This window comes from Triticum urartu, chromosome 3A (assembly GCF_056163025.1).
Source record: "Triticum urartu cultivar PI428250 chromosome 3A, HENAU_Tu73, whole genome shotgun sequence".
Lineage (NCBI taxonomy): Eukaryota > Viridiplantae > Streptophyta > Magnoliopsida > Poales > Poaceae > Triticum > Triticum urartu.
In genome coordinates this window covers 19488870-19514015 of record NC_141875.1, presented here as the reverse complement: position 1 = coordinate 19514015, position 25146 = coordinate 19488870, and the positions used below count along the sequence as shown (strand labels likewise).

The 25146-nt window shown below is 42.1% G+C and overlaps 1 protein-coding gene and 1 pseudogene across 1 annotated transcript; one reads left to right on the top strand and one right to left on the bottom strand.

The window, feature by feature from the left end:
• Window positions 1-9211: 9211 nt before the first annotated feature.
• Window positions 9212-11020, bottom strand: LOC125528875 (putative disease resistance RPP13-like protein 1; annotated as a pseudogene).
• A 4737-nt stretch (window positions 11021-15757) lies between these two features.
• Window positions 15758-19332, top strand: LOC147977935 (uncharacterized). Its single transcript, XM_087514596.1, has 10 exons — window positions 15758-15767; window positions 15849-15920; window positions 16000-16082; window positions 16282-16429; window positions 16505-16591; window positions 16677-16724; window positions 16804-16868; window positions 16963-17088; window positions 17189-17319; window positions 19281-19332. The coding sequence occupies exons 1-10, from the start codon at window positions 15758-15760 to the stop codon at window positions 19309-19311; spliced, it is 801 nt and encodes a 266-aa protein (XP_087370722.1). The 3' UTR covers window positions 19312-19332.
• Window positions 19333-25146: the final 5814 nt, after the last annotated feature.

The window sequence follows — 25146 nt, the reverse complement described above, 5'->3', positions numbered from 1 at the left end:
CGACAAGGCCATGTCAGGCTTTTTCGAGCTCAGGCCGGAACAGGCCCGGACCTGGGTTTTTAGCACCGGGCTTTTTTTGGCCTGCCTGAAGCCCGGCCCGGCCCGAGATATGCCCAGGTATAGTGCCACGCCACGTCGGCAGGGAGGCACGCGCCGGTCGTTTTGCTAACTAGATGAAAACCCCGCGCGTTGCTGCGGGAATTTGTAGCTTTGTATAGGAGGAGTATTTCTGGAGTAAGTAAATACCAAAACCATGCATTAAAGGAAATATATAAATATATGCTTACTTGAAGCTTTGATAGAATGATGTGAAAAGTCAAAAAATAGTATATTGTGGTCGATAAGTGCAGAGATAATCTGTTGGCCTGCCAATATATTGCAAAAGAGTGTTGTTTATATTAAACTTATTTAATGAAAAAAATATTCATATCATTCATATCTTAGTAGTTCTTTATTCTATAAGAACTTGCGCCCAGAAATTCAAGATGCCATCCTTAATATTGTTGGAGAAGTAAACATCGCTCGGTGCAAAAATTTAGATAATATCAGTGAAGCTTGCACAGTTGCACTAACCCAGTACACATGTAGACTGCAACATCTTGTTGATATCAGTCAGGATGGGAGGCACCTCCAGGTCTCAATATTGACACTGAGATCTCAAACAGTTATGTGGGGCAGAAAATTTTACCTATATTATGTACAAACCTCATCATGTCACTAAAAATATCATCAAATGCAGCCGGAGATACATTGGAGCAATGTGGCAATGTCTCAGTTATGAACCTTTTGATATTGTCGTCTTGTTGTTGTCTGGAGCAACATGTTCTTCATATAAATGATTAAAATAGATCATCTTCAGCTTCCCATAGTGAATCTAGTATCAAGAGTGAGATGAATGTATTCCCACTTCTCTTGAATAAACTTCCTGCCACATACTATTTTTGAAAAGGCCACATAGATTTCAACAATGAGGACAGTATATATAACACAACCTTGATATAATAAACCAGTAGATCCTCAAACGATAGCTACGCGGATGATCTGCAAGGCAGGGAGCACTGATCCAAACGTAAGTCCACAAAAAAGAAAAACAATGGTGAGTCAATATTGCTCATGCTGGTAATAGATTAACTCAGAATAGAAATACTCTAGAAAACTTAACATGGGAAGGGTAAAAGCCTTGGTTCAGGCAAACGTGTTGGAATTGAAGCAACCATTAGATGGCATTAACGACATTGGCTTGGGAGCCTTGATCGGAGAAAAATTACAGGTCATTCCAAGCAGCTTGGTTGGCAAGCTGCGGGAAGTCAGTTCGCCAAAACATTGGCAACCAGTGCGCGCAGCTGTCGTCGGTGGGCTACCGGGATTGAGCAGTGCGTCGCTCCAGTGTCAATCGGGAGGCTTGCTCCCTCGCCACTGACGTGTCCTCTCTTCGACAGTTCTCAGGAGTCAGGATTGATCAGCACGTCACACGGTCGTACACCTGCAGGCTCTCCTATGTATCAGCCCAAAAGTTTCACAGTCTACCACTTCAGTATATGAGAAAATCAAACGGAACCAATTCGGTGGAACGACCTGGTTCCGGCTAAGATTAAAAATTACCTTCCAGCAATTAACTGGGGTGAGGCATGGATTTGTAGATCAAAGAATCCAAAATATGTTTGAGAGTTAGTCAGACGTACACGTACCTGTATGTATATAACATGTAGACAGCTACAGAATATTAAAAATGTTCATACACGAACACTATTTGGTGTCAACAGAAAACCAAGAATACACACACAACAGATGAACATAGGCGTGCTTCCACAGCCAAAGCCGAGACATTAGAAGATGAAACGGGACCTGTAGGACTCTAAGCAAGTTGAGAATGGCTAGACGTACAGCTTGGAAGACCAAACCAGCGGCAACAAAAAGAGGAAACGACTCCAATTCGGTGAAACGCCGGCTAAGATTAGCGATTAACAACTGAAACCTCGCCGCATCCGTTTGCTCACATCTTCCTCGACCCCCTCACAGCCGCCGTCACACTCGGCCATGCTGCCCTGCCTTCTCTCCCCCATAGTCGCCACACGTCCTATCTCTTCTCATCTCTTTCTCTCGAATCGGTCATCCAACAGGTGGAAGGAGCCGAGCAGCCATCCGGCTATTGGGCGAAGATACATGTGCTAGCTGCGGTGGGAATGGGGAGCATAGGAGATCGGCAGATTTGTTAGACGGATCAAGAAGATTAAAAGGTGGAAGTGGAAGGGAAGGGGAAGGGGAAATTTTTGTGAGATCGGTTGACTTGCGAGAGCGCAGAATCAGGGAGAGAGAAAGGACGCTCGTGAGGCCAGAATGGGCAGGCTCTCTCTTGGGTCCTACCGGCAGTAACTGAAACTAACGTGGCTGTTTTCTCCTGTGGTGGGCCCCGTATGTAAGTCTCTAACTAAATGTTGATGCGGCAGTGCTGCTGATGTGGACATGCTGCGTGTCAAGAGAAATATGATAGTGGGTATGATTTATTTATAAGTATTATAGATTTGCAGAGAACTCCTGCGAAAATAAATACTCAACCCGCCGTGGTCTTAAAGCAGATTGAGAGCCAAAAAAGTATCAGAATAACCCTGTACTTATGCATAATATGAGATTGCTACCGATAACCCTTCACAAACCCCTTCGTCACTTTGCCTTCGGCTGTTCATGTTCTTGGGTCTCGACGCAGAAGGGAGAGACGCATGGCGAGTCGCCGCAGAGGCGATCTACACTGGATGGAGCCACGTCCTCACGGCATTGGCGCCGAGTTTCCTCCGGATTACGGTGTGTAATCGAGCTCTACCACCATTGACGCGATGATTTGTTCACTGTCTCCCCTATGTCCTCCTAGGGTTTTGATCGTGTATGATCCTGAGTGAAGTTGAGATTAAATTTCTGTATTTTGGGGGCGTTTGGATCACAATATGTGATTATCTTTGTGTTGTGTTCATATGTAAAGTTTCAGTTAGTTTTCCTTTGCGTGCTCATGACGTGAATTAAATTCAAAAACTAGTTCATGTCTTGTGTCGTTTAGATTGAATGCTCCCTACTATTTATGTGTCGGTTGTAGTAGCGTTGATTCACTTGAATTGGTAGTAATAAGTGCGAGAAACACAGAAGGTCTGGTGGCTGTCATATAGGTTCAGAAACTATGAAGTTCAGAGAAGTTTCAAAGTTTCAGATTTGGAACAGTGTTTCATGTATGGTCTGTCACTTGATTTTGAACACAGTTTCATGTATGGTTTGTCACTTGATTTGGAACAGAGTTTCAAGATCGGTGGAGTGTTTCATGTATGTCTGTCACTTGATCTAGCGGCTGTTATATAGGTTTAGAAATTATGAGTTCGGAGTATTTTCATGCTGCTATGCTCTAAAGATACATTGATGTTATATAGGTTTAGAAATTATGAAGTTCAGAGTACAGATTGCATGTTGATGTATTGTAAAGAAACATTGTTTTTTAACAGTATGGTATTTGTATAGATTTGCAATGCTTTGTTAGTTTATACAGTAAGTGTTGCGCATGTTCAGTAACAACCCCCATGCTTGCTCTTGCGGGAGAAAACTCAAATTTCTTTACTTGTATTTTTGAACACAATGGCATATTTTGTGGGCTAGATGAGAGAAGGACATTTTGGGGAAGCACTCAAAAGGAGTATGATTACAGGGAGAGGAATATCCAAGAGAGTTAAAAGAGGGGCAAGAAATGCTACAACAACAACAACCAACGTACCTGTAGGAGGAAGCAAAGCTGCCAGAGGTGGTGGAAGATCTGCTGTGAGAGGTGGAGCAACTGCTGGTGGAAGAAGGGAAAGCAATGCTGCCGGAGATGGTGGGAGAGGGGGAAGCGATGCTACTAGAGGTGGTGAAAGATGGGGAAGGAATGATTCCAAAGGTGGTGGAAGAGGGGGGAGTAATGCTACAACAAGGGGAAGAAATGCTCCAAGTGATGGAGGGAGTGTTGGTGGAAGGGGCTGGTGCCACCTTCTGTTTGGAGAAGATGGATCCCTAAATGCTTGAGAAGCAATGCCTGACCTTAATGTAGAAAACGATCCCTGGTCTTGCGGAAGAGATCAATGTCACCCAAAATGTGCCAACTGGTCCTTTTTAAGCACTCCCTCCGTAAACTAATATAAGAGCGTTTAGATCACTAAAATAGTGATCCAAACTCTCTTATATTAGTTTGCGGAGGGAGTAGGATGTTAGCAAAGTTCGTCGATGAACTGGCCAATCATGTCGTAGTTCATGTCTGAACTTTATAGGCTCTTTATTTTGTAATCTTCTAAAAACTTGAATGTTGATGCGTTTGTACTTCTAAACTGAATGTTTCCGTGTTGGTACTGTTAAGCTCAATATTATTGCATTGGTATTGCTAATCCAAATGTTGCTGCGAATTCTGAATTTTGTCCATGCAAAATTTTGTACTACTGAACTGAATTTTGTACTGCTAAACTGAATTTTGCCCATGGATAATTATGTACTGCTAAACATTCATGTTCTTAACCTGTTCGACAATGAACCTACTATGTTTCTTCATGCATGTTCACACATGCATACTGAAGTCTGAGTACAGGAGTGGCCCACATGTTAGTGGCTAGAGTATATTTTTTCAAATAACTCCATAGTGTTTTTCAAGTACGCACCTCTGTGAGTGAACAGTATAGATATATGAAAGAACAATAGGAGGCGGTGGGATTCGAGAACCCGTGTGAACTGGAATTCCCTAGCGGACGCTCACTGCGTCGAACTGTTGGGGGTTCGCATAGGGAAATCGACCGATCGATCCACTTGGGCCGGCCCATTTAAATCATTTCAGGGATCCTGGTTTTACGAAACTTCTAGAGGTTTTTGGTTTTTTTTCCGGTTTTGGGAACCTTCTAGAAGGTTCCTGAACCAGTTTCTCTTTTTTTCTTTAAGTTTTTTTCCTTTATTCTTTTTTCTGTTTCATTTTTTCTTTCCTTTTTGTTTTTTCTTTTCCTCGTTTATTTTGTTCGAAACTTTAAAATATTTGTTCGGAATTTTAAAAAAGGTTCTTGTTTTCAAAATTTGTTCGCAATTTTCTGGAAATGTTCATCTTTCAAAAATATTCAGGAATTTCCAAAAATGTTCTTGTTTTGAAATATTGTTCCCAAGTTCAAAAAATGTTCGTGTTTCAAAAAGTTCAGAAATTTTTAAAAATGCTCCTATTTTCAAAATATCTTTTACAACTAATTATATTTAAGTTTCAAAATATATTCAGGAATTTCATATTATGTTCTCGTTTTCAAAATTTGTTCAGAATTTTTCTGAAAAATGTTCATGCTTAAAAAATGTTCACGGTTTCAACGTTTTATTCGCAATATCAAAGAATGTTCACATGTTTCAAATTTTGTTCGCATTTCCAAAAAAATATAGAAATGTGAATTTTATTTGCATTTTTTAATGTCATAAATTTATGCTCTGAATTTGAAAAAGGATATTGTTCCCATTTTTGGTCCAAAATTGTTCGTGATCTCAGAAAATATTCAGGAAGTTCAAAATTTGTTTGCATTTTTCGTAATATCTTCATTTTTTCAGAAAATTTTCAATTTTTTAAGAAATGTTCGCATTTAGGAAATAGTTGGGATTTGTTAAAATTATTTCTGTTTTTTGAAAAACTAGGAATTACAAGAATGATTCACTTTTCGAAAGAAGTTTGGAATATCAAAAAATATTGCGGCATTTCAAAACTGTTCGCAATTTCAAGGAATGTCCCTAAAATGTATTTCCAAATCCCCCCCCCCCCCCCCCCCCGGATGTGTGTTATTATAGGATCTTGCGCCTATTATGACCAGCAGCTGATGTTTGTTGGACTGCCTATCATGTCGGGCAATTCCTATTTGGCACTGCAGGCCCCGTGCAGCAGGTACTCGCGGACCGGCCCATCTCGCCCCCATTTTTCTGTTTTTTTACATGCAAAAACTGTGCGCGTGACTCGGGGTAGAATTATTCGCCAACAACCACCGCGCCACTATGCGCGAAGTGATAGCCTTTTCTGTGAACTTTTTTATATCTTCTTTCCTATTTCATTTTTCGTTTTTTCTGTTTCTGTTTTTTTTCTTCTTCCTGGAATGATGATGTCTTTAAAATTCGTGAAATTTTCTTAAAATGGATGATTTTTTTTCTCAAAATCGATTATTATTTTTATTCAATTCAATGATTTTTTTCAAATTCGATGAACATTTCAATTTTGATGAACTTTTTTGAAACTGGATGAACTTTTTGCAAATCGACGAACTTTTTTTCAAATTTGTTAATTTTTTTAAAATCCATGAACTGTTTTCAATTTTGATGAAATTTTTAAAATTGGATGAACTCTTTTTTAAAATGGATGATTTTTTTTCAAATTTGATGTTTTTTTCAAATCCGATGAACTTTGTTAAAAAAATGGATGAACCTTTTTCAAATCAAAATCGATGAACTTTTTTCAATTTTGATGAACTTTTTTAAAAATTGATGAACTATTTTTAAAAATTGATAAGCTTTTTCGGAATGTGATGACTCTTTTTCGTAAAATAAACAACCATTTCCAAATTGTTTTCGGATAATTCAAAATATAATAAATAGTGCAGATATAGTGGTTCTTTAACTTTTCGCGTTCCTATTAATCACTAGAGCTTAGCAGCTCTGGTGGTTAACAAAGCACTTCGTTGGTTGTCCTGTCGTGGCCTGGGTTCGATTTCTGGTAGCCGCACCTTTTCTTTGTGCGTTTTCACGAGACCTTTTTTTACTATGCTGCGTGTTCGTCGTGGGCCGACCCATGAGGTGACGAGGTGGGCGCTGTGGAGCTCCCATCATGTCGTGGCTAATAGCCTGCGTTGGGCAGTCTCAGGATTGAATCCTGCAAGTTGCCGATTTTTTTTCATTTTGTTTTTTTTTTTGAGACAATTTTTTTCATTTTGTTGTGTCGATAGGAAACAACAAGCGCACGTCGGTGGGCCGGCCCAGGTGGAGGGCTGCCTGTGCGAACCCCTGCCATTCTGCCGCAAACTGCCGCAGCTAGGATGTCCCGTATGAACTTACCTCTCCCAATGGCATCTGATGATTCTGAAGCATAACTATATTTTATATCCCTTCTCTTAAAATATGTGGGCCTGTCAGCTCAAATGGCCTATGATCAGTGCAGCCCATTTTGCACCTTTATTTTTTTAGAATATTATTGATCTACGGATTACAAAATTGTTTCTATAATTTGAAATAATATAAATATTTGTAAAATTAAAATTAAGATATTATATAAAACTGTACTGCATTTGTTTTGGCAAAAACGGTACTACTCATAGATGACCAATTTAACATAAAAAACCGGAGCCGCTAGGTCTCGAACCATATGAGCAAAATTAACATAAAAGGGAGATGCTTGGTCTCAAACCTGCAACCAACGAATAGAACACATACCGATCTAGCAACTACACACCTTTGAAGCTCTATTGTCTAGTGTGGAGTATGGATAACAATATTTTTTGAACCAGGATGCATGTGGAGCTTAAATGGGCTGCAGATACTACGGCCAATTTTGCACACGCTATTTTCTTTAAGATGTTTGTAAAACTTAAGTAATAAAGTTATGTTCAAATATTTGTGTGTTAAAAATATTAAAAATAAAAAATATAATTATTAAATAAAAAATTATAAGCCTGAGTATTGTATAAAAAAATATCCAGTAAAACGTAAGTAATAAAAACATTTAAGATAATTTTTAAGATATTCTTAAACATATGTAATAAAATTATGTTCAAATATTGGTGTGTTAAAAATATTATACATACAAACGATGCTTTGTGAATAAAAAAAATTAAGCATAAACATGTGTGCGTACTAGAGACGACTGAATATTCATATCATCGGTTTAAATTTAAAACTATGAATATTTATAGGAACATGGAACTATACAAATGTGCGTAAATGTTTTGCACAATTAAAATAATATTGTTGAATTGGAATTTCACAAGTATTTGTATTATTTTAAATTATACAAACATTTTTGTAATTCATAAATATATAATTATTTTTCAAATAATACACAAACAGTTTTGAAAGGAATTTATTTTTTTGTATTTACAGTGTTTATAACATGCGAATTTTAAACATTACTTTTACTACTGAGATCATAATTTACATAAAATTTCTTAAAAAAATGGAAGTAAATGCAAAGTGCATAATGGGTTGCACTGATCATAGTTCATTAGAGCTGACAGGCCCACATGTTATAAGCGACAGAATATATAATGTAGTTATCCTCTAGGATGTTTTAAGAAAAATAGTTATCCTCTAGACTCATTGGATATCGTTAGGCATGGTGGTTACAGCGTGCGCGCGTCTTTAGTTGGTGGCGGGTTCGAATCCTGCCACCTCGTCGCCTGGGTCTCACCTGGACTTGCCTGGATCTGCTCCAGGAGCTGTAGCAGACCGACATGTTTCACAGTGTTTTTCTGAGGGACCCGCATGTCAGTCCGATGTGGCGGACGCACCCTGTGGCACCCGGGCCTCCCCATATCTGCCCCAAATTTGCGTTGGATATGAGGCTTGCCGGTCAGCCCGGGCGTTTCTTTAGCACAGCCGGCATATCTACCTTGAAATTTACAAGTCGCCGTAGGCACCTCGTCGTTGACGGGAACGTCTTCTCTCACTGAATGCGGATCGCCGGAAATCCTGAAATAAATCCAGGAATAAATGCGAGCACCAGGATTTGAACCCTGGTGAGCTGGGGATACCACAGTTCGTCTAACCATCCAACCACAGGTTAGTTTGCGTCAGCCCGGGCGTTTAAGACCCGTTTGAGGAACCCGTCTGGGTCATAATTTTTTGACCGGGTCGTCCGCTCGGACTTTTAAGGCGTCCGGCTATAGATGCTATGAACGTTGCTCTACGCCCCATGCCAGTGTCTCAACCTTGCTGCGGTGTGGTCGTGCCGGTCCTCGCTCCTGTCCCCTTGGGGAGCTTTCCCTGCTCTCACCGGTTCCCCGTGGCTCACCGCACATTTTTAAATTCATGGATTTTTACCAATTTTGTTCATTTCATGTAATCTACTTGTAATAAATTATTTCCTCAAGGAAAGACTTGTAATGAATTATTGTTGGGCCCATCTTCTAGATGCAAAGTCGTGGTGAAATGAAATTCTTCTCGACGAAAGAATTGCTAGTATGATAAAAAGAAACAAATGGAAGAAGAGGGAGACTAAACAGGAAACGAAAAACAGAACTGATATGCAGGTAGCCAAATAGCCAAACGCCACTAATGCCACGAGTCATTTTAGCACGTTTCTATTCAATATATCTGAAAAGCAGGAAGGTAGTTACACTGCACAAGCGTCATATTACAAGATCTGTAAGATCACTATCTAAAGTGGAAGCAAATGTTATACTAGCATATAAGATCAGATAGGCACTCGGCGTTTCTTCCTCCCGGACAAGTTAACACTTTGAGGTAGATCTTGAACAGAACTTGCAACAAAGTGTTCAAACCTTGTGTAAGGGGGTATCCTTGATTCCCATGCCAACAGACTGAACTCGCCTTTTGGTCTGTTATTCGGGTTTACCAGCAGTTCTCCAAGTGTCACCGTTTCCTTTTTCATCAGATCATTATTAGTCAGTCTGTTGCTGCTATTAGTACAGTTGGTGATGCGAACTGCAGATGACCGATGCAAAGCGAAGTCGGTTATGTCCACCGGATGACCTTGTTCAAAGAGCAGATATGGATATACACCGTGCTCGGATAGGTTCTTCTGAATCACTCGTCTGGTTTTGCCCAGTACGCAAAGCCAGAATTGAACATCCAGATTCCTTCTCAACACATCCGCGAATGCATTCGTCGTGACGAGTGATCCTCCTACCTGAAATATCTTTGCAAATTCTTCCGCGATCCGCACTAGCTGCGGGTGCTCTGATGGGTCTGCACTGCCAAACGTGAGTGTCTTGAAGAGGTACCAAAACTCCTCATAGGAGAGGTGACTGAGACAAATTGGCTTCACTGTTCCAAATCTTGCTATCCTTTGAAGCTTGCTTATGATGGTCACCTTGCTTCCTTTGCTCATTCTTCTAAGAAAGGAGTAAAACTTCGCCCAATCCTCCTCAACTACATCTGAAACAAAATCAACAACCACCAAAGTGGTCCCTGATATGGTCCTCCTTCCATGCTCGATTATTCTCAAGAGACTATCTCCGTTTAAATGCAAAATAGAAGCGAAATGTGAGCGGACCCTCTCGTTGTCGCAGACATGAGCAACCAACGTTTTCTTTCCGACCGCGACGCCACCAATGATCGGGAGCACGGCCGGAAAATCACCGGGAGGGTCATGTTGCAGCAAAAAGCTCAAGAGTTGCTGCTTCTCTACGTGCCGGCCAAACGTGAAGTGGTCCGTATAAAGGTAGGCCTGCCAGACATCCGCTCACATCCACCCAGAAACACAACAAATTCTGCCATGTTTGCGACAACAATCTCCAAGCTTTTCAACGCACCATGTAACTCCGGGCGAATGGATCTGTCCTTTTCTTTAGACGCAGTTGTTCGCGGACGCTTGAAAGGGAATGACAAATATGAGACGCTGGATGAGACGCTGGATGAGTCACTAACCTCGTCGATGATACTACTCTCAAGTAGTTGTTGGACATTGAAGGTGTCCAGTACATGATGGCCTCGGTACATGGCCTCCAAGAGCATCTTGAGCTGCATCAGCATCCCGGAGTTGGCGATGCATCGCCGATCCGCTTCCTCGACGACGGTGCCAACTCTAATCAGGAGATGCTGAAGCTTCTCCACCAACTTCTCCTCCTCTAGTTGTGTATGGCTATGGGACTGATACTTGTTCATCAGAAAGGAGATGAACCGGCTCACAAGTTCACTTGTAACCGCAGAAATGGCGACCTCCATGGCGATGGAGTTGATTGTTGACGCGAAAAGCGAGAGGGAAGCTCGGCTTTCCGATGAGTTTGGTCGTGATGAGTGCAAAGGCTGCTTACTTGCCCGAATTGGCCTCTGCCACTGGACACACAAGTCTCCATCCGTGACATCAAGGGTCGCACCGCACGGCACTTTTTTCAACACTAGAGAAATCCTATTATATTAGACATGGGCACGCCAATTACGACGATTTATATCCATAGAATTCAGCTGTTTAAACACGGTCGTTCTCCCTCCGTTTAACAACATGCTTTTCTCATATGAAAATATATTAGTAGTAACATTTTATTTATACTGATTAGAGGCTATTTAGAATCACCATGATAACCAGTTAATTTAGAAAAGGCTGACATGACGATTTGGCTCCCAGGTCCTGATGCTCCTTGGATGAACTGTAAAACAACTAAAATCTGAATTTGATTTTTTTTAACGTGCAAGATGCTTGAATGCATGATGCACATATCAAATTTGGTGGTGTTTGGACATTTGGGTACCTCTCAGCAAAAAACGGGCATGTGAGAAAGTTAAAAATGCACTGTTCTGAGCTCATTTTGTCTTTTTGACCACGAGCTCCTCGAATATCATTTACCCACGAAATTCCGCACGCACCTGGCACACTCAAGCCTTGCATAGAAAAAACAGAATTTTTTAATATATGTTCGGTTTTGTATTTTAGTGTTCACAGGGAGAAGATGCGCCGGGGATCAGAGATGAATTATCGTGATGATTCTTACTACTCATAGAGAGCCCTCATCTCCGTAAACTTTTTTCTATGAACATCATCAAATTTTACGGAGTTTGGCATCAAAAACTAGGGACATTTACATTTGTGCCTTTAACTCGAACCCACCACTCAAATTTATTCCTAATTTTGAAGTGTGCTCAAATTTGCCCTTCTTCCCTTAGTTCCCCTTATAAAAACCTTTTCTTGTCGTTTCCGGCGGTCAAAGCGCTTTGACCGTTTTCTTGTCGTTTTCTGAATATTGTTGCCCCTCTATGCACATGCCACTTATAGGTGGGACCTACCCGGGGAAAAGAACAAAACTCTCCCTCTCTCTTTCACTTACACATGAACCCCAATCAATATATTTAAAAGTCAAAGTAAAAACTAGAGAAACATTTAGTGTCAGCCGGCTGATTTTCGTTGCTCCATCCGCCCACTCTTCTTCCTGACGCGTGTCCCAGTGGGATCACCGACCGCTTTCTCCTCGTAGCCTTATCTATAGTTCTCCACGGATCCTCATCTACACATTCTGCCTTGACCTTCTTCTTCCCGTGCAAACTCCATTCATTTTTTCTCCCAACACTACATCATTGCGCTGTGTTGCCGCCCAATACACCATCACCGCGGCTGCTGCAAAACACAAGTGGCAGCAGCCACGGAGGAGCTCGACGCACGCACATCACCTTTGGAACAAGTTTCTGCAACAACAATGTTGTTGCGGAATGGCGTCAACGAACAATAAATGTGCCAGTGCGATGCAGCGGGAGGTGTTGCAATTTTTGCAACAAGGATATTGTTACAGAAAATTAGACATGGTGCGAGGTGTGTTTGCAATTTTTGCAACAAAGTTCTTGTTGCGGAAAATTAAAGAAGAAGAAGGTTTTGCAACAGGACTTGTTACAGAAAATTAGATAAGAAAAAGTTTCGCAATAAAGATCTTGTTGCAGAAAATTAGAGATGAGATTTCGCAACAAGAGTATTGTTGCAAGAAATTAGAAAAGTGAAATTGACGGGCAGAAATATGCTTAAATCAAGCTCCACCTTTTGTTTTGGTACTCCTTTCAAGTGAGAGCAGGGCGTGAGGTGTGTTTGCAATTTTTGCAACAAGGTTCTTGGCACAGAAAATTAAAAAAGAAGTGGTTTTGCAACAAGGGACTTGTTGCAGAAAATTAGAGAAGAGAAAATTTCACAATCAAGGTCTTGTTGCAAGAAATTAGAGAAAATAAGGTTTCTCAACAAGAATATTGTTGCAAGAAAATAGAAAAGAGAAATGGACGGATTCGCGACACACAATCAAACGGCTCGCGAGGCGGCAGATCTTTTTAAAAGATCTACCGGCCAACGCGTAGCACACCTAAAAACTATCTCCCTCTCTCGTAACCCCAATCTCTCTCCCTGACATTTGGCCATGGGACCCACTGTCAGGGACAACACTTGGTCATTGTGTGCCCGGCTGTGAGCGGCTGCGCTCGCCGTAGGGGGGGCGGACGATCACGAGAGGAGGCGAAAGAAAAGCTGGGCGTGTGGAAGGAGATCGCAGGCCCGCTGGGCGCGGCAAGCATGCTGGGCCCGAGAAGAGGGTGCGGGTCCGAGCCAGCCGAGGGTGCGGGTCCGAGCCAGCCGGCTTCGGGCAGGGGGCTCTGGGCACGAATTTAGGAGGGAAGAGCGACGGCCGTGGCGGAGGTAGAGGCCCCCGGCGTCGTCTACAGGCAGCCCCAGGCCCGATTAACCACGCAGGTCGGAGCAGAGGCGCCAGACGGAGATCATAGACATGCTTACATTGCTCGATCTGGCCTCCGGTAACGGTGGCTACCAACGGCGTCTTCGGCAAAAGCTTTGGGCGCTCTCAGGCGTACTTCGAGCAATTAATACAGGGCACGAGGAGGCTTGGGGAGTAGGACAAATTGACCACGGGATCACCTTGATCAGGAAACGCTCGCCGGGATCGTTGGAGGGGCACTCGAGCATCGGGTCCGACGATAGTTGCGAGCGGCGGCGTTATGCCGGAACAGTGGCTTCCCCGTCCATGGCGTTGCCGTGCGCCTCCATTCGCCTCGACCTCCGCCCCTCCGCCAGACCATCAAGAGCCTTCCCCCTGGCCCTGTGGTCCTCACAAGCAGGCGCGGCCGGCGACGGCCACCGGCCGAGCCGCCAAGCCTCGCCATGACCATGTGTGGATCAGTGACCTTGATAGTGGGTATCATGGCCTACATGTCAGGGAGAGAGAGGTTGTGAGAAAAAAGTCTTTTGTTTTCATTTTTATTATTTTGGTTAGGTCCACCTGTAAGTGGACAGAGAGGGATGGGAGAGTCTTTTCTACCCCCTTTGTCCGGAAATACTTATCGGAGGAATAGATGTATCTAGACATATCTTAGTTTTAGATACATTAATTTTTATCAATTTCTCCGACAAGTATTTCCGGATGAAGAGAGTATTTTTTTTAATTTTTTTCTAGTATGACCCCATATGTAAGCGTGTGAGAGAAAGGGTTTTTTCCTTTTATTTTAGAGTAGGACCCGCGTGTCAATCACATAAGGAGGAAGGGGCAACAATGTCCAAAAAAACGTCAAGAAAACGGTCAAAAGCCCTTTGACTGGACGGAAACGACACGAAAGGATATTTTTATAAAAAGAACTAACTGAATAGGGGCAAATTTGAATACACTTGGAAATTAGAGAGGTAAATCTGAGTAGTGGGTCCGAGTTAAGGGCACAAATATAAATGCCTCTAAAAACTAGTAAGACGCATTGCATTTTGGGGTGAAAGGGAGTACAATTCGTCAATAGAAATTACATATAGCTTTTCTAGGGAGAGGACAACTTGAGCATCTGCACTGACTCATAACTTACTTCAAACAGATTGTGCTGTTTTTGTGTTCTTTGGGAAACAATGTAATAATCCCATAGTTTATTATGGTAATGTCGACCCTTTATTCTTAAAATGCGCAAAACAATCTCGTGATGTCACGTTCGGGAAAAGAAAATGCTATGTGTCATCTATATCTATATCTATATCTATACTACTATTAAAAGAGCAAATAAGAATTCCCCTAAAGCCACACCATAAAGTGCACACGGGATAACCCCCCACGTTCGATCAGACCCACATAATACCATCCAACTGCCCACGTTACATCACCATACTACAATCAGATCGACGGTTGAAACAAATATTCTGTCGGCAGACTCCTTCGTCCGGGATGCTAGACAGCCCAACGATGGCACCTCCTGGAAACTAAACAATACCTCCACAATCAACGCCGCCACTACGCCATGAACCTGGCCTCGCCCTTGGGGTCCGCGACATCCTCATCCCGGTGGCCGTGCCATCTGAACGGAACCTCGGCCTCGCTCCGCCATCCTCGCCCCTGGTCTTAGCGCCGTCATCAACCCGGCGACCGTGCCGTCTGAACGAAACCTCGGACTCGCCCCTGATCTCCACGCCGTCGTTGACCCGGTGGCCGTGTCGTCTGAACGAAACCTCCGTCTCACCCTGCCGTCCTCGTCCCTGATCTCCACGCCGTCGTCGACCCGGCGCGCTACCCTACCTCCGGTGGCCCACGCCATAGTAGTAATTCCGCCCCTGCCACTGCACAGGTTAGATTATTTGAATTTGCAATCAGACATCAGACATAAGGCAAAGGAAATATCTCTTTTAATCTGACAAATCTGTAATTCATAGTGTGAAATTTGATACTTATAGGACAATCATGATCTGCATGACAAACTAAGTTCTTCATGTAGAATTGTTCATTGTTTGACTCACAAATTGACGGCAAGGTTGAAGAAGTCTTTCACAAATAGATGCAGTGAGAAGACAATATGGCATCCTCTCAGCGTAGTGGGGTATGTACTCCCTTTCAGGACTTGACAAACAGCGGCAATTTAGGTAAATACTACTTCGACCTTGTAAATCCTGAATATTTCATTCCCTCACAGGTCAAAAAACAGATCCAAAAAATTGAAGAGACAAAGGGAAAGGGAGAGGTATGCACTAAACAGGGATGCAATATTAAAAAGAAGACGGGAGGCAAGGGATCGTAAGAAAGCTACATCGGCTATTCTCAATGGAAACAACACTCCATCTAAGCCACCCGTGTCCATGTCGCCTGGTTTCTCTATTTTCTCTGTTCTTTATGATACATTCATGAATAACAAGTAAAGTCATATTAATGATCAGTTCGTTTGGGCAGATTTTGACACTGTGGAGAGGCCCAGTGCACCATCTGTTGTTACCCAGCGTGGGTACACACCGGCTGCGGAAGGTGATGTTTCTCTTGACAAACATAATAGCTTCCTTTCCGTGTCAACAAAACTGACACAATACATACATTTGTGATGTAGGTATACCTGTTGGTGTCGTGATGACTGATCAGACTGCACTTCATGGTCCAAATTCATTAAGAACACTCGAAAATGTCAACAATGTCGAGTCTGCCATTGAGTCCTCCCAACTAACTGGGTTACGACCACCACTTCAAGCTTGCAAATGCAGCATGTCATATGGTAATCAATTGTTCCTCATATTATCTATGATACATAATTGACACTTAGATCGTATAGAGGAAAAACAACTTCTTCTCATATTGCATTGTCTACTGGACATAATTCACACTTATTCTACAGAAAGAAAAACAAGCACTTAAGAGGGAGAGGGAAAATGCCCGGTATGAGCAACATGAAGAAGGGATATTACAGAGCCTACGTGAGAAACAGTGCCGAGCCAAATCTACAGTTGTCCCAACAACCGGAGAACAAACTCAATCCAGTACAGGTGATGCCAGCTACATCAAACACATGATATCCAATCTTTGATTTCCTAATTGATAGTCACTCAATATTTCTGTAGCTGATGAAGATTGTGATTGGCTACACAAAAATGATACATACCAGATGCAAAACATTGGAGGGAGGATGACGCCAGTCAACATACTCAGTAAACCGTCGTGTGGACACAATCCTGTGGAAAAATGTAATGGTGCTTTAATTCACTACTGCTTGGTTCATACTTTTAATTGTAGGTCATAAATACGTATATAAATTGCATGACTGCTATGGAGCATCTATAGGTAAGGTCAAGTGGAAGTGTGTTATTAGAGAATGCATGCATCTCTAAGATGATAAAGATCAGTGGCTATCTACCCTCAGATGACATGGATGCTGCACCAGTATGGGTATTAAATAGAGCCAAAGAATATTTTGAAAATGATATGGTTAGTCTTAGTTTTCTACATATTTCTATGAATTTTAGCGAGAACGGCTGATTCGTCTACATAGGAGTACAACTAAAATAATCATTTTCTTCAGATATTCATTCCAATAAACATGGACGACGTTCACTGCTACCTATGTGTTATAAATGCCAGAAAACTATGTGTTCAAGTGCTCGACTCGCTAGGCCCATCAATGAATCGCAAGGACCTCACTGATACGGTTAGTAGTTAGTCCTACTGCCCCATCTTTGCATAAGAAGCATTTTTTTCTTATTTCTCGCATCTCATGCTTATACTTTTTTCATTTGTTGGTACAACAGCTAGAAGGACCGGAGGATTTATTCAAATATGCATCCGAGCACATGGAATTAAAATCCAATAAGTGGACTGGTCTAAGTGTTACAACATGGAAAAGAGAAGAATATATTAAGAGCAGTCTTCAGACGAATGGGTACGCCTCCTAATATAACTCAGAGCATTTATGCTTAACAGGGTATTTTGGTATGCTATTATGTTTATTTTTTCACTGCATAGCATTCCTGAAGCATATTTGATCAAAAGATTTGATGTGCCAATGCAATTCTTTACCTTATTGTATGCCAATGCAATAGACACAACACCTCTCATGAGATCTGGCCTAAATAATGGAGCTCAAGGCCATACATTTCATTGGGCTGCATATAGTATAGAAAATGTTACAATTTCTGGATTTGAACAACAACTATCTTACTACACACATGGAAAGAACCAGATAGATAGCTTACCTATATGTGCTTCACTAACAATCGTCCACTACTCTATATCATGCATGCCAACATAAAGAAAGAGAAACATCTCACAAATGAATGACAATGTGGCGAAGGCGCCTGTTGTGCATACAATGGCATAAGCATCAGCAAAGTTCAGATGTCAAATTCATATGCAAAGTCACATGTATTTCTGATACAAACAATACACACACACACCCACACACACACACACACACACACACACACACACACACACACACATATATATATATATATATATACCAACTTGATTGTGACCCTGGAACTTTCTGTTACTTAGTGCTTGTAATAATGCGACATTACAAAGTGAGAATACCACTCAAATCAAGCAACTACCACAAAAAGCAATGACTCAACATCAATTATAGCTAGTTGATAGTCACAAATTAAGCCACCCAGAATTCAAATCCACAAATCAATTAGCTTTATCACAGCATGGTTGCCTCAAAAATGTCACCCGACTAAATCCCCACTGATAACGGTAGGTGCATTAACAACATCTAATCGATTAGCATACCTTCAGCAACCGAGCACATACGCCAGCTGCAAACTCCTTCCCGGAGCAACTGTGTGAGCCAAGAACATGGGGCGATGATTACGGCAGGCATGTCGACGCACTGGATCTCAGTCCAATTCGAGATGCCTGCGCCTGCATCGTGTCCAGCACCTCACATCTCGATATACTTTGGGGCAGTAGGATGGCGGTGACAGGGTCGATCTGGGGAAGAGCCGCGGGGTTGGTGGCGAGGCAAGGCCGCGGTGGTGAGAGGAGGCAGCGGCCCGAGGCCGTGGTGGGGATAGGAGGAGATGGGGTGAGGCCATGGTGGTAGGGCGACGTCGCGGGAGAGGATGCGGCGTGCTGCAGAGCAGCAGAGGAGGCGGCTGGCGGATAAAGCAAAGTGATGAGTCTCACCGCACACATCACTGGAGAAAGCCAACCGCTCCTCATTAGTGTGTCGTGAGGGACTGGGATACCTTTCACCGGCTGCTCTTTCTATTATTTTACTTTTCACCTGCTGCTCCTTATTAGTGTTCCTCTGGTTGCTTTTTTTCTTTTGCAATCCGACCTCCGGTTGCTTTTGTGTGGCCTAATTACTTCACCAAGAATTTTTTTTTCTTTGGTTAATTATGCCCCAAGATTAAACAGATCATCGACCAAATGGATCATCGGCGTGTCTCTTTTGTTTTATTTTTTATATCCATGGTCGACATCCCATTTGGGGAAGTAATAATTATATGAATTCCTCTCAAAAAAATTATACGTTGACAAATTCTTTTTTTGTTGTTAGCCCTTTTGTTAATTTGATTTATAATAAAAAATATGCATTCATAAATTCAATTATTTTATTGATAGCCCTTTTGGTCATTTGATTTATATTAGCGGCAAAGTTGTTCAATTCTTTTTTTATCGAGCATGTCCGATATAACTGTGTGGTACAGTCATCATTAATATTTTTATATTAGCGGCAATCAGTTGCTCAAACCCTGCCTTCAAGCACGACATTTTGATATGGGGAGGCAAAGTTTCTGCTATTTCCACAAACTCATACGGATAAGAATCTTGTCAATACATCACAATCTTAATTGATTCATTCAATTCGCATGTAACATTTCATACATGCAGCCCCTGTCTGGTTATTGGATTTTCAATTTAATGCACTCATGGCACGATTGGACGCTACATTTTTCAGTACCCAAGGTAATTATTGGCACCATGCTCATTTCTACACACGTTACGCATATTTTTTCAATAACAATGTTATATAATGCATATGTAGGATGATTTTGAACTGATGAAGCGATTTTTGCTTCATATTTTGAAGTATGAAGAGAATGAAGTTCCAAACAATATCCCAATCTTAGAACGAAGCATTATAGATCACATCAAAAGATGGACCTTATAGAAAGGATCATCATCAACTAATGATTGATAAAGTTGCTTAGTTGTTATTTTTAAGTATTTTTTGTAATAAGTAACAATCACAATACATTTATATGATCGTTAATTTTAAGTGATGACATGTATATCGGTCGTGTGTTACATGCGCGAGTTTTTTTCATTTTGTTTTTGAAATTTTGGGATCACAACATTTCAACAATGGAAGTCTTTCACCGGTCAAACAAGACCTATGACTTAATCTAAAATAAATTATTATATTGAAATCATTGGGCGTGACACGCATTTAAATGTTCAGATAAAAACACAATACGATGTTCATGTTTTTAGTGTAGTTTAGTAGGATACGTGCGTTGTACGTGCACATTTACTAGTAGGTTCAAAGGGTTGTTATTTCTCCTTCGGATCATAGGTCACAGAAGGGAAACTAATTCAATATTTTCTAGGCAGAAAACTAAGGTAATAAATCTTGTTCGGCGCTATAAGCATCAAATAGATTGCAATTGCTAAGCAGAGCATACCCCCAGTGTGATGCCCCCGGTTCAATCATACACGCAAATGTGTATGATCAAGATCAGGAACTCACGAAAAAATATCACAACACAATTTTAGACATAAATAAAAAAATTACAAGTTTTATATTACAAGCCAGGGGCCTCGAGGGCTCGAATACAAACGAGTCAACGGAAGAAACAATATCTGAGTACAGACATAAGTTAAGCAAGTTTGCCTTAAGAAGGCTAGCACAAAAGTAACGACGGTCGAAGACAGTGGTATCCCCAGCCCACCATGGTCGCATTTATTCTAGATTTATTTCAGAATTTCCGGTGATGCGTGTTCAGTGGGACGTTTCCATCGACTACGAGGCGTCTACAGTGACTTTCTAAAATTTCAAGATGATGTGCCGGCTCAGTCTCTCAAAGATACTCAAAGGGGTAGGGTGCATGTGTGCGTTCATAGGGAATGAGTGTATGCACGTAAATATGAGTGCTTGCGTCTGTACTATGTTCAAGAAAAAAAACTATAACAGCCGCAGCGGAGCGCACCGTACCATCTAGTTTTAATAATTTGGTTCATCATGCTATAATTTTTTTTCCATCTAATGTAAAAATATGTATTGTTTGATCTTAGAGTTAAAAACATGTATAGTATTGGATGGATACCAACCTTGAATCCTCATAACATCGACCAAGTGCTAAGAAATTCTCGGATGACTGGAAATAAACAGAAGGTATCTTTTCTTTGCCGGTGAAACAAAACGTATGTAGCTAACATGTACCTTGATGATTCTCTTGATTTTTAGAGCTGGTGAACTCACGTACTTGATTCTTATAAAATATTGGAGTTTCTATCTGCCCCACCTAATGCGGGCATAAGGTTCCAAGTATGTCCCTATTGACCGACGGTATGTCAATTATTGAAATATATACATGTGTACGTATCTATCCATTTATGACTATGGGATTGCTTTTATTTCTGTAAAAAGGCGAGGTAGATACGTTATGCATGTATGATTCATAGTTAGGTACAGAATAAATATCCTGTGAGTATTCTTACATGCAGACGAATTTATTTCTTTTCCTACAAAATGGAAGCTACAACAAAACTGACAATGATATTATCACAAATTAAGAGAGATGACAGTTGTGCAAACACACCAAGATTCATGTATGTTATCTATGTTACATACTTGCCCCAACAAACATACATGTTGGCTACCAAAATTCTCCATAAAAAACAAAAGGGAACCATATTCATAAATACTGGAGCTTTGCAATGCGGTTGTTCTAAGCGGCAATCATGCCCACAAGCTAACTTTGACCTACAACCTAGAAGGTAGGTTTTTCAAGGTTGAGATGAGCATGCTTATCTTTTATGCATCGCTGATGCAGGCACTACTCTAACAGGCGCGCAGCGGAGCGCACCGTACCATCTAGTTTTAATAAAATGGTTCATCGTGCTGTGGTTTTTTTTTCATCTAATGTAAAAAAAAAACATGTAGAGTATTGGATGGATCCCAACCTTGAATCCCCTTAACATCGCCCAAGTGCTAAGATATTCTGGGAACACTGAAAATAAACAAAAGTTCTTTTTTGCGGGAGAAATAAAACTTACTTACCTAACATGTACCGAGCTGGTGACGACGCGACTCACATACTTGGTTCTTATAAAATATTGGAGATTCTATCTGCCCCACCTAATGCGGGCACAAGGTTCCAAATATGTCCTTATTGACCGAGGGCATGTCAATTGTTGAAATATTTTGTACATACATGTGTACGTACCTATTCATTTATGATTATGAGATTGATTTTATTTCTGTAAAAAAATGAGGTGGATACATGATGTATGTATAAGTCAAAGTGTATCATGTAAGTATTCTTAGATGCAGGCAAATTTCTTTCATTTCCTACAAAATGAAAGGTACAAGAAAACTGATAATGATATTATCATAAAGTAAGAGAGATGATTGCTGTGCAAATACGCCAAGATATATGGTTATCTATGTTACATACTTGCCCCAACAAACATACATATGGACTACCAAAATTAACAATAAAACCCAAAGAGAAGTATCATAATTACTGGAGCTTTGCAATGCGGTCTTTCTAAAGTGACAATCAAGCAGTGGCGGAGGCACGGGGTGGGGGGGGGGGGGGGGGGAGCCAGGGCCTAGGCCCTCCCCAACATCCTAATTTCCTTGGTAATATGCATATGAACAGTGACATTTTTTTACTGTTACCTACAGCCGGCCCTCCCCAACGTTCAATTATATGCATTCCTACCTCCACCACTGCAATCAAGCCCACAAGCTAACTTTGAGCTACAACCTAGAAAGTAGGTTTTCAAGGAGCTCAGCATGCTTATCTTTCATGCATAGTTGATGCAGGAACAGCTATAATAGGCGCAACGGAGCGCGCCGTACCATCTAGTTTTAATAAAAGGTTTTATTGTGCTGTAAGATTTTGTTCATCTAACGTAAAAATAGATATTATTTGATCTTAGATTTAAAAACATATAGAGTATTGGATGGATCCTAGCATTGAATTGATGGCTCTTAACATCGACCAAGCACTAAGAAATTACCGGATGCTGAAAATAAACAGGATCTATCTTCTTCTTTTTTTGCAGGTGAAATGAATCGTACGTACCTAACATGTACTCCCTCCATTCCATAATGTAGTGCTTCCTCTATCCCCGTGCTTCAACTTTGACCGTAAATTTAACTACCAAGACCGATTGCGGCGGGAGCAAAAATTATATCAGTGAATTCGTATTTGAAAGAAGTTTTCAATTATATAATTTTTTCTCCCACCGCAGTTGATCTCGTTGGTTAAATTTATGGTCAAAGTTGGACCTCGGAAAACGTGGACACACTATATTTTGGAATGGAGGGAGTACCTTGTTGGAGATGCTCTTGTTTTTTTAGAGCTGTTGACGATGCGACTCGCATACTTGGGTCTTATAAAATATTGAAAGTTCTATCTGCCCCACCTAATGCGAACATAAGATTCCAAATATGTACCTACTCACTGACGGTAGACTTTGGCAGCATTGGAGTCAATGTCAATCAACCATGAAAGCATCTATAACAGGATTGGGCAAATTTCCCCCCTCAAACATCCGGTCATTGTCTGGGCGTGATCGTTGGAGTCATTATTTCTCTGTGCATGCATCCATGTCCCCCACTTTTTTCCTATACATCTGGTCACATGCATATGAATTGTGGTGATGAAGTTTGAGAAAGAGAAGAAAGAATAAAGAAAGAAAAAGGTGTTCCGTTGTAGGCCAAATCTCATGTGGTGGACGTAGGACCACTGTCCGGACACGCTCAGGAACTCCTCATACTGCCCCATGTATAAGCTGAGTATAAGGAGTGTCGGACAGTCCGAAAGTTTAAGGTGGCTTGGAGGGGTCTAGTTGGATCAACTTTTGTCTCATGTCCGGTCAGTGGTTCTGCGTCTATCCTGTCAATTTGAAGAGTGCGGTTGTAGATGCTTTGAGAGCCTCCATGAGGACTATTTTTGAGTGCACGACCACTACTCTGTTTCATCTCTATCTCTATATTACCTTTTTGCGCAACAAAGGGAGTTTTATTCATGGATCATAGGGTTAAATCGAGTGGCAATATATCCTTACAACATGGAGGACATCTGCTCATCCACACCGCAGTACACGACTCAGTACGGCTATAATTTGCCATACAATCTACTGCCCTATTTTGAACTCTACTGATTTTCTGAGGAATAACCCTACCAATCATTGTGGCCTTGATTTCACTACCAGATGTCTATAAGCTGAACGAGACTAATTATCACCTACGAGTATTGAGAGAACCTCAGAGGAATCTGCTTGGACTATCACTAGACGATCCGTATGTTGTGCAGCAAAGGATCAAACCTTGCATAAGCGCCTCAAGTGCCTCATTGCAGTGAAAAATAGTTCGGTATGCAGAAAATATAACCAAGCCATCTTCCCGACATAGGATCATACCAACACCTGCGCTATCATCCTGCCTGGAGAAGGAACCATGGACAAACAAAGCTGTCCATCCAGATGGCGGAGGCGGTACCACATGATGCACCACATGACTAAGAGCATCTCCAACAGCCGCGCCAAAAGACGCGCGCGGGGTAAACTGAGTTTTTAGCGCGCGCGGGACGTTTCGGCGCGCTCCAGCGATGGCGGGAAACTAGCGCGTGCGCGGAAAAAGGCGGCAGCTCGCGCGCTATTTTTGGCGCACCGCTTCCGGCGCGCCTTTAAATTGCGGCGCTCGCCACACGCCTATTCCACACTCTCTCTTTCTCTTCTGTTGCAACGCGTGCCTCCCCCGCTTCCTCGTTGTTTCCTCGCCGCTCCAGTGCCCCGCCACCGACGCGCCACCATGCCGCCACGCCGCTGAGGAGTGTCGGGCTACTGCGGCGTCCGCCAGCGCCCCAACGGCTCGTACTACGCCGAGATCCGGTCCGGCGACGTCCGGCTCGGCCTCAGCACCTTCCGGACTGTGCACGAGGCCGCCCGCGCGTACGACGCGGCGGCGTGGCGCCTAGACAGGCCGTGCGCGCAGATGAACTTCCAGGATGTTCACACGCGACAGCAGGCGCATGACGTCGCCCCTCCGCCTTGTCTTATCACGGACCAGGCCCGTGCGTAGCACGCTCGGCTGCAGCGCCGCCTCCTCATTGCCGAGGAGGACGAGCGGGCCATGGCGGAATGGCGCCGGCGCCACCCGGAGGACGTCGCCGACGAGCAAGCCTACTGGGTGAAGCAGACGGCAAAGCGCCGCGAGTAACGGTTGGACGGGCGTCGGCGGAAGGCCCTGGCGTTATCGCAGTGCGATATCATTGAAAATAGTGGGCAGTCGATCTTTACGGATGATGATCCTCGTTGGGACGACATGTGGCTCGATACCTCGGACCAGACCAGCGAGGATGACGATGATGACGACTGGGAGTAGGTTATAGTTTTTATCTAGTTACACTATCTAGTAGTTTTTTTATGTCGTTGCACCGTAGTTATCTATATATGCTTTGGAACTATGTAAAATATCTATGTATCGTTTATCTATCAATGTAAAATATCTATTGAAAAA

Bases quoted from the DNA above. Each gene is read 5' to 3' on its own strand.
- LOC147977935 (XM_087514596.1), top strand. The intron at 16,430-16,504 runs GTGATGCCAGCT...ATATTTCTGTAG, and splicing joins ACAAACTCAATCCAGTACAG to CTGATGAAGATTGTGATTGG. The intron at 16,869-16,962 runs GTTAGTCTTAGT...CATTTTCTTCAG, and splicing joins AATATTTTGAAAATGATATG to ATATTCATTCCAATAAACAT.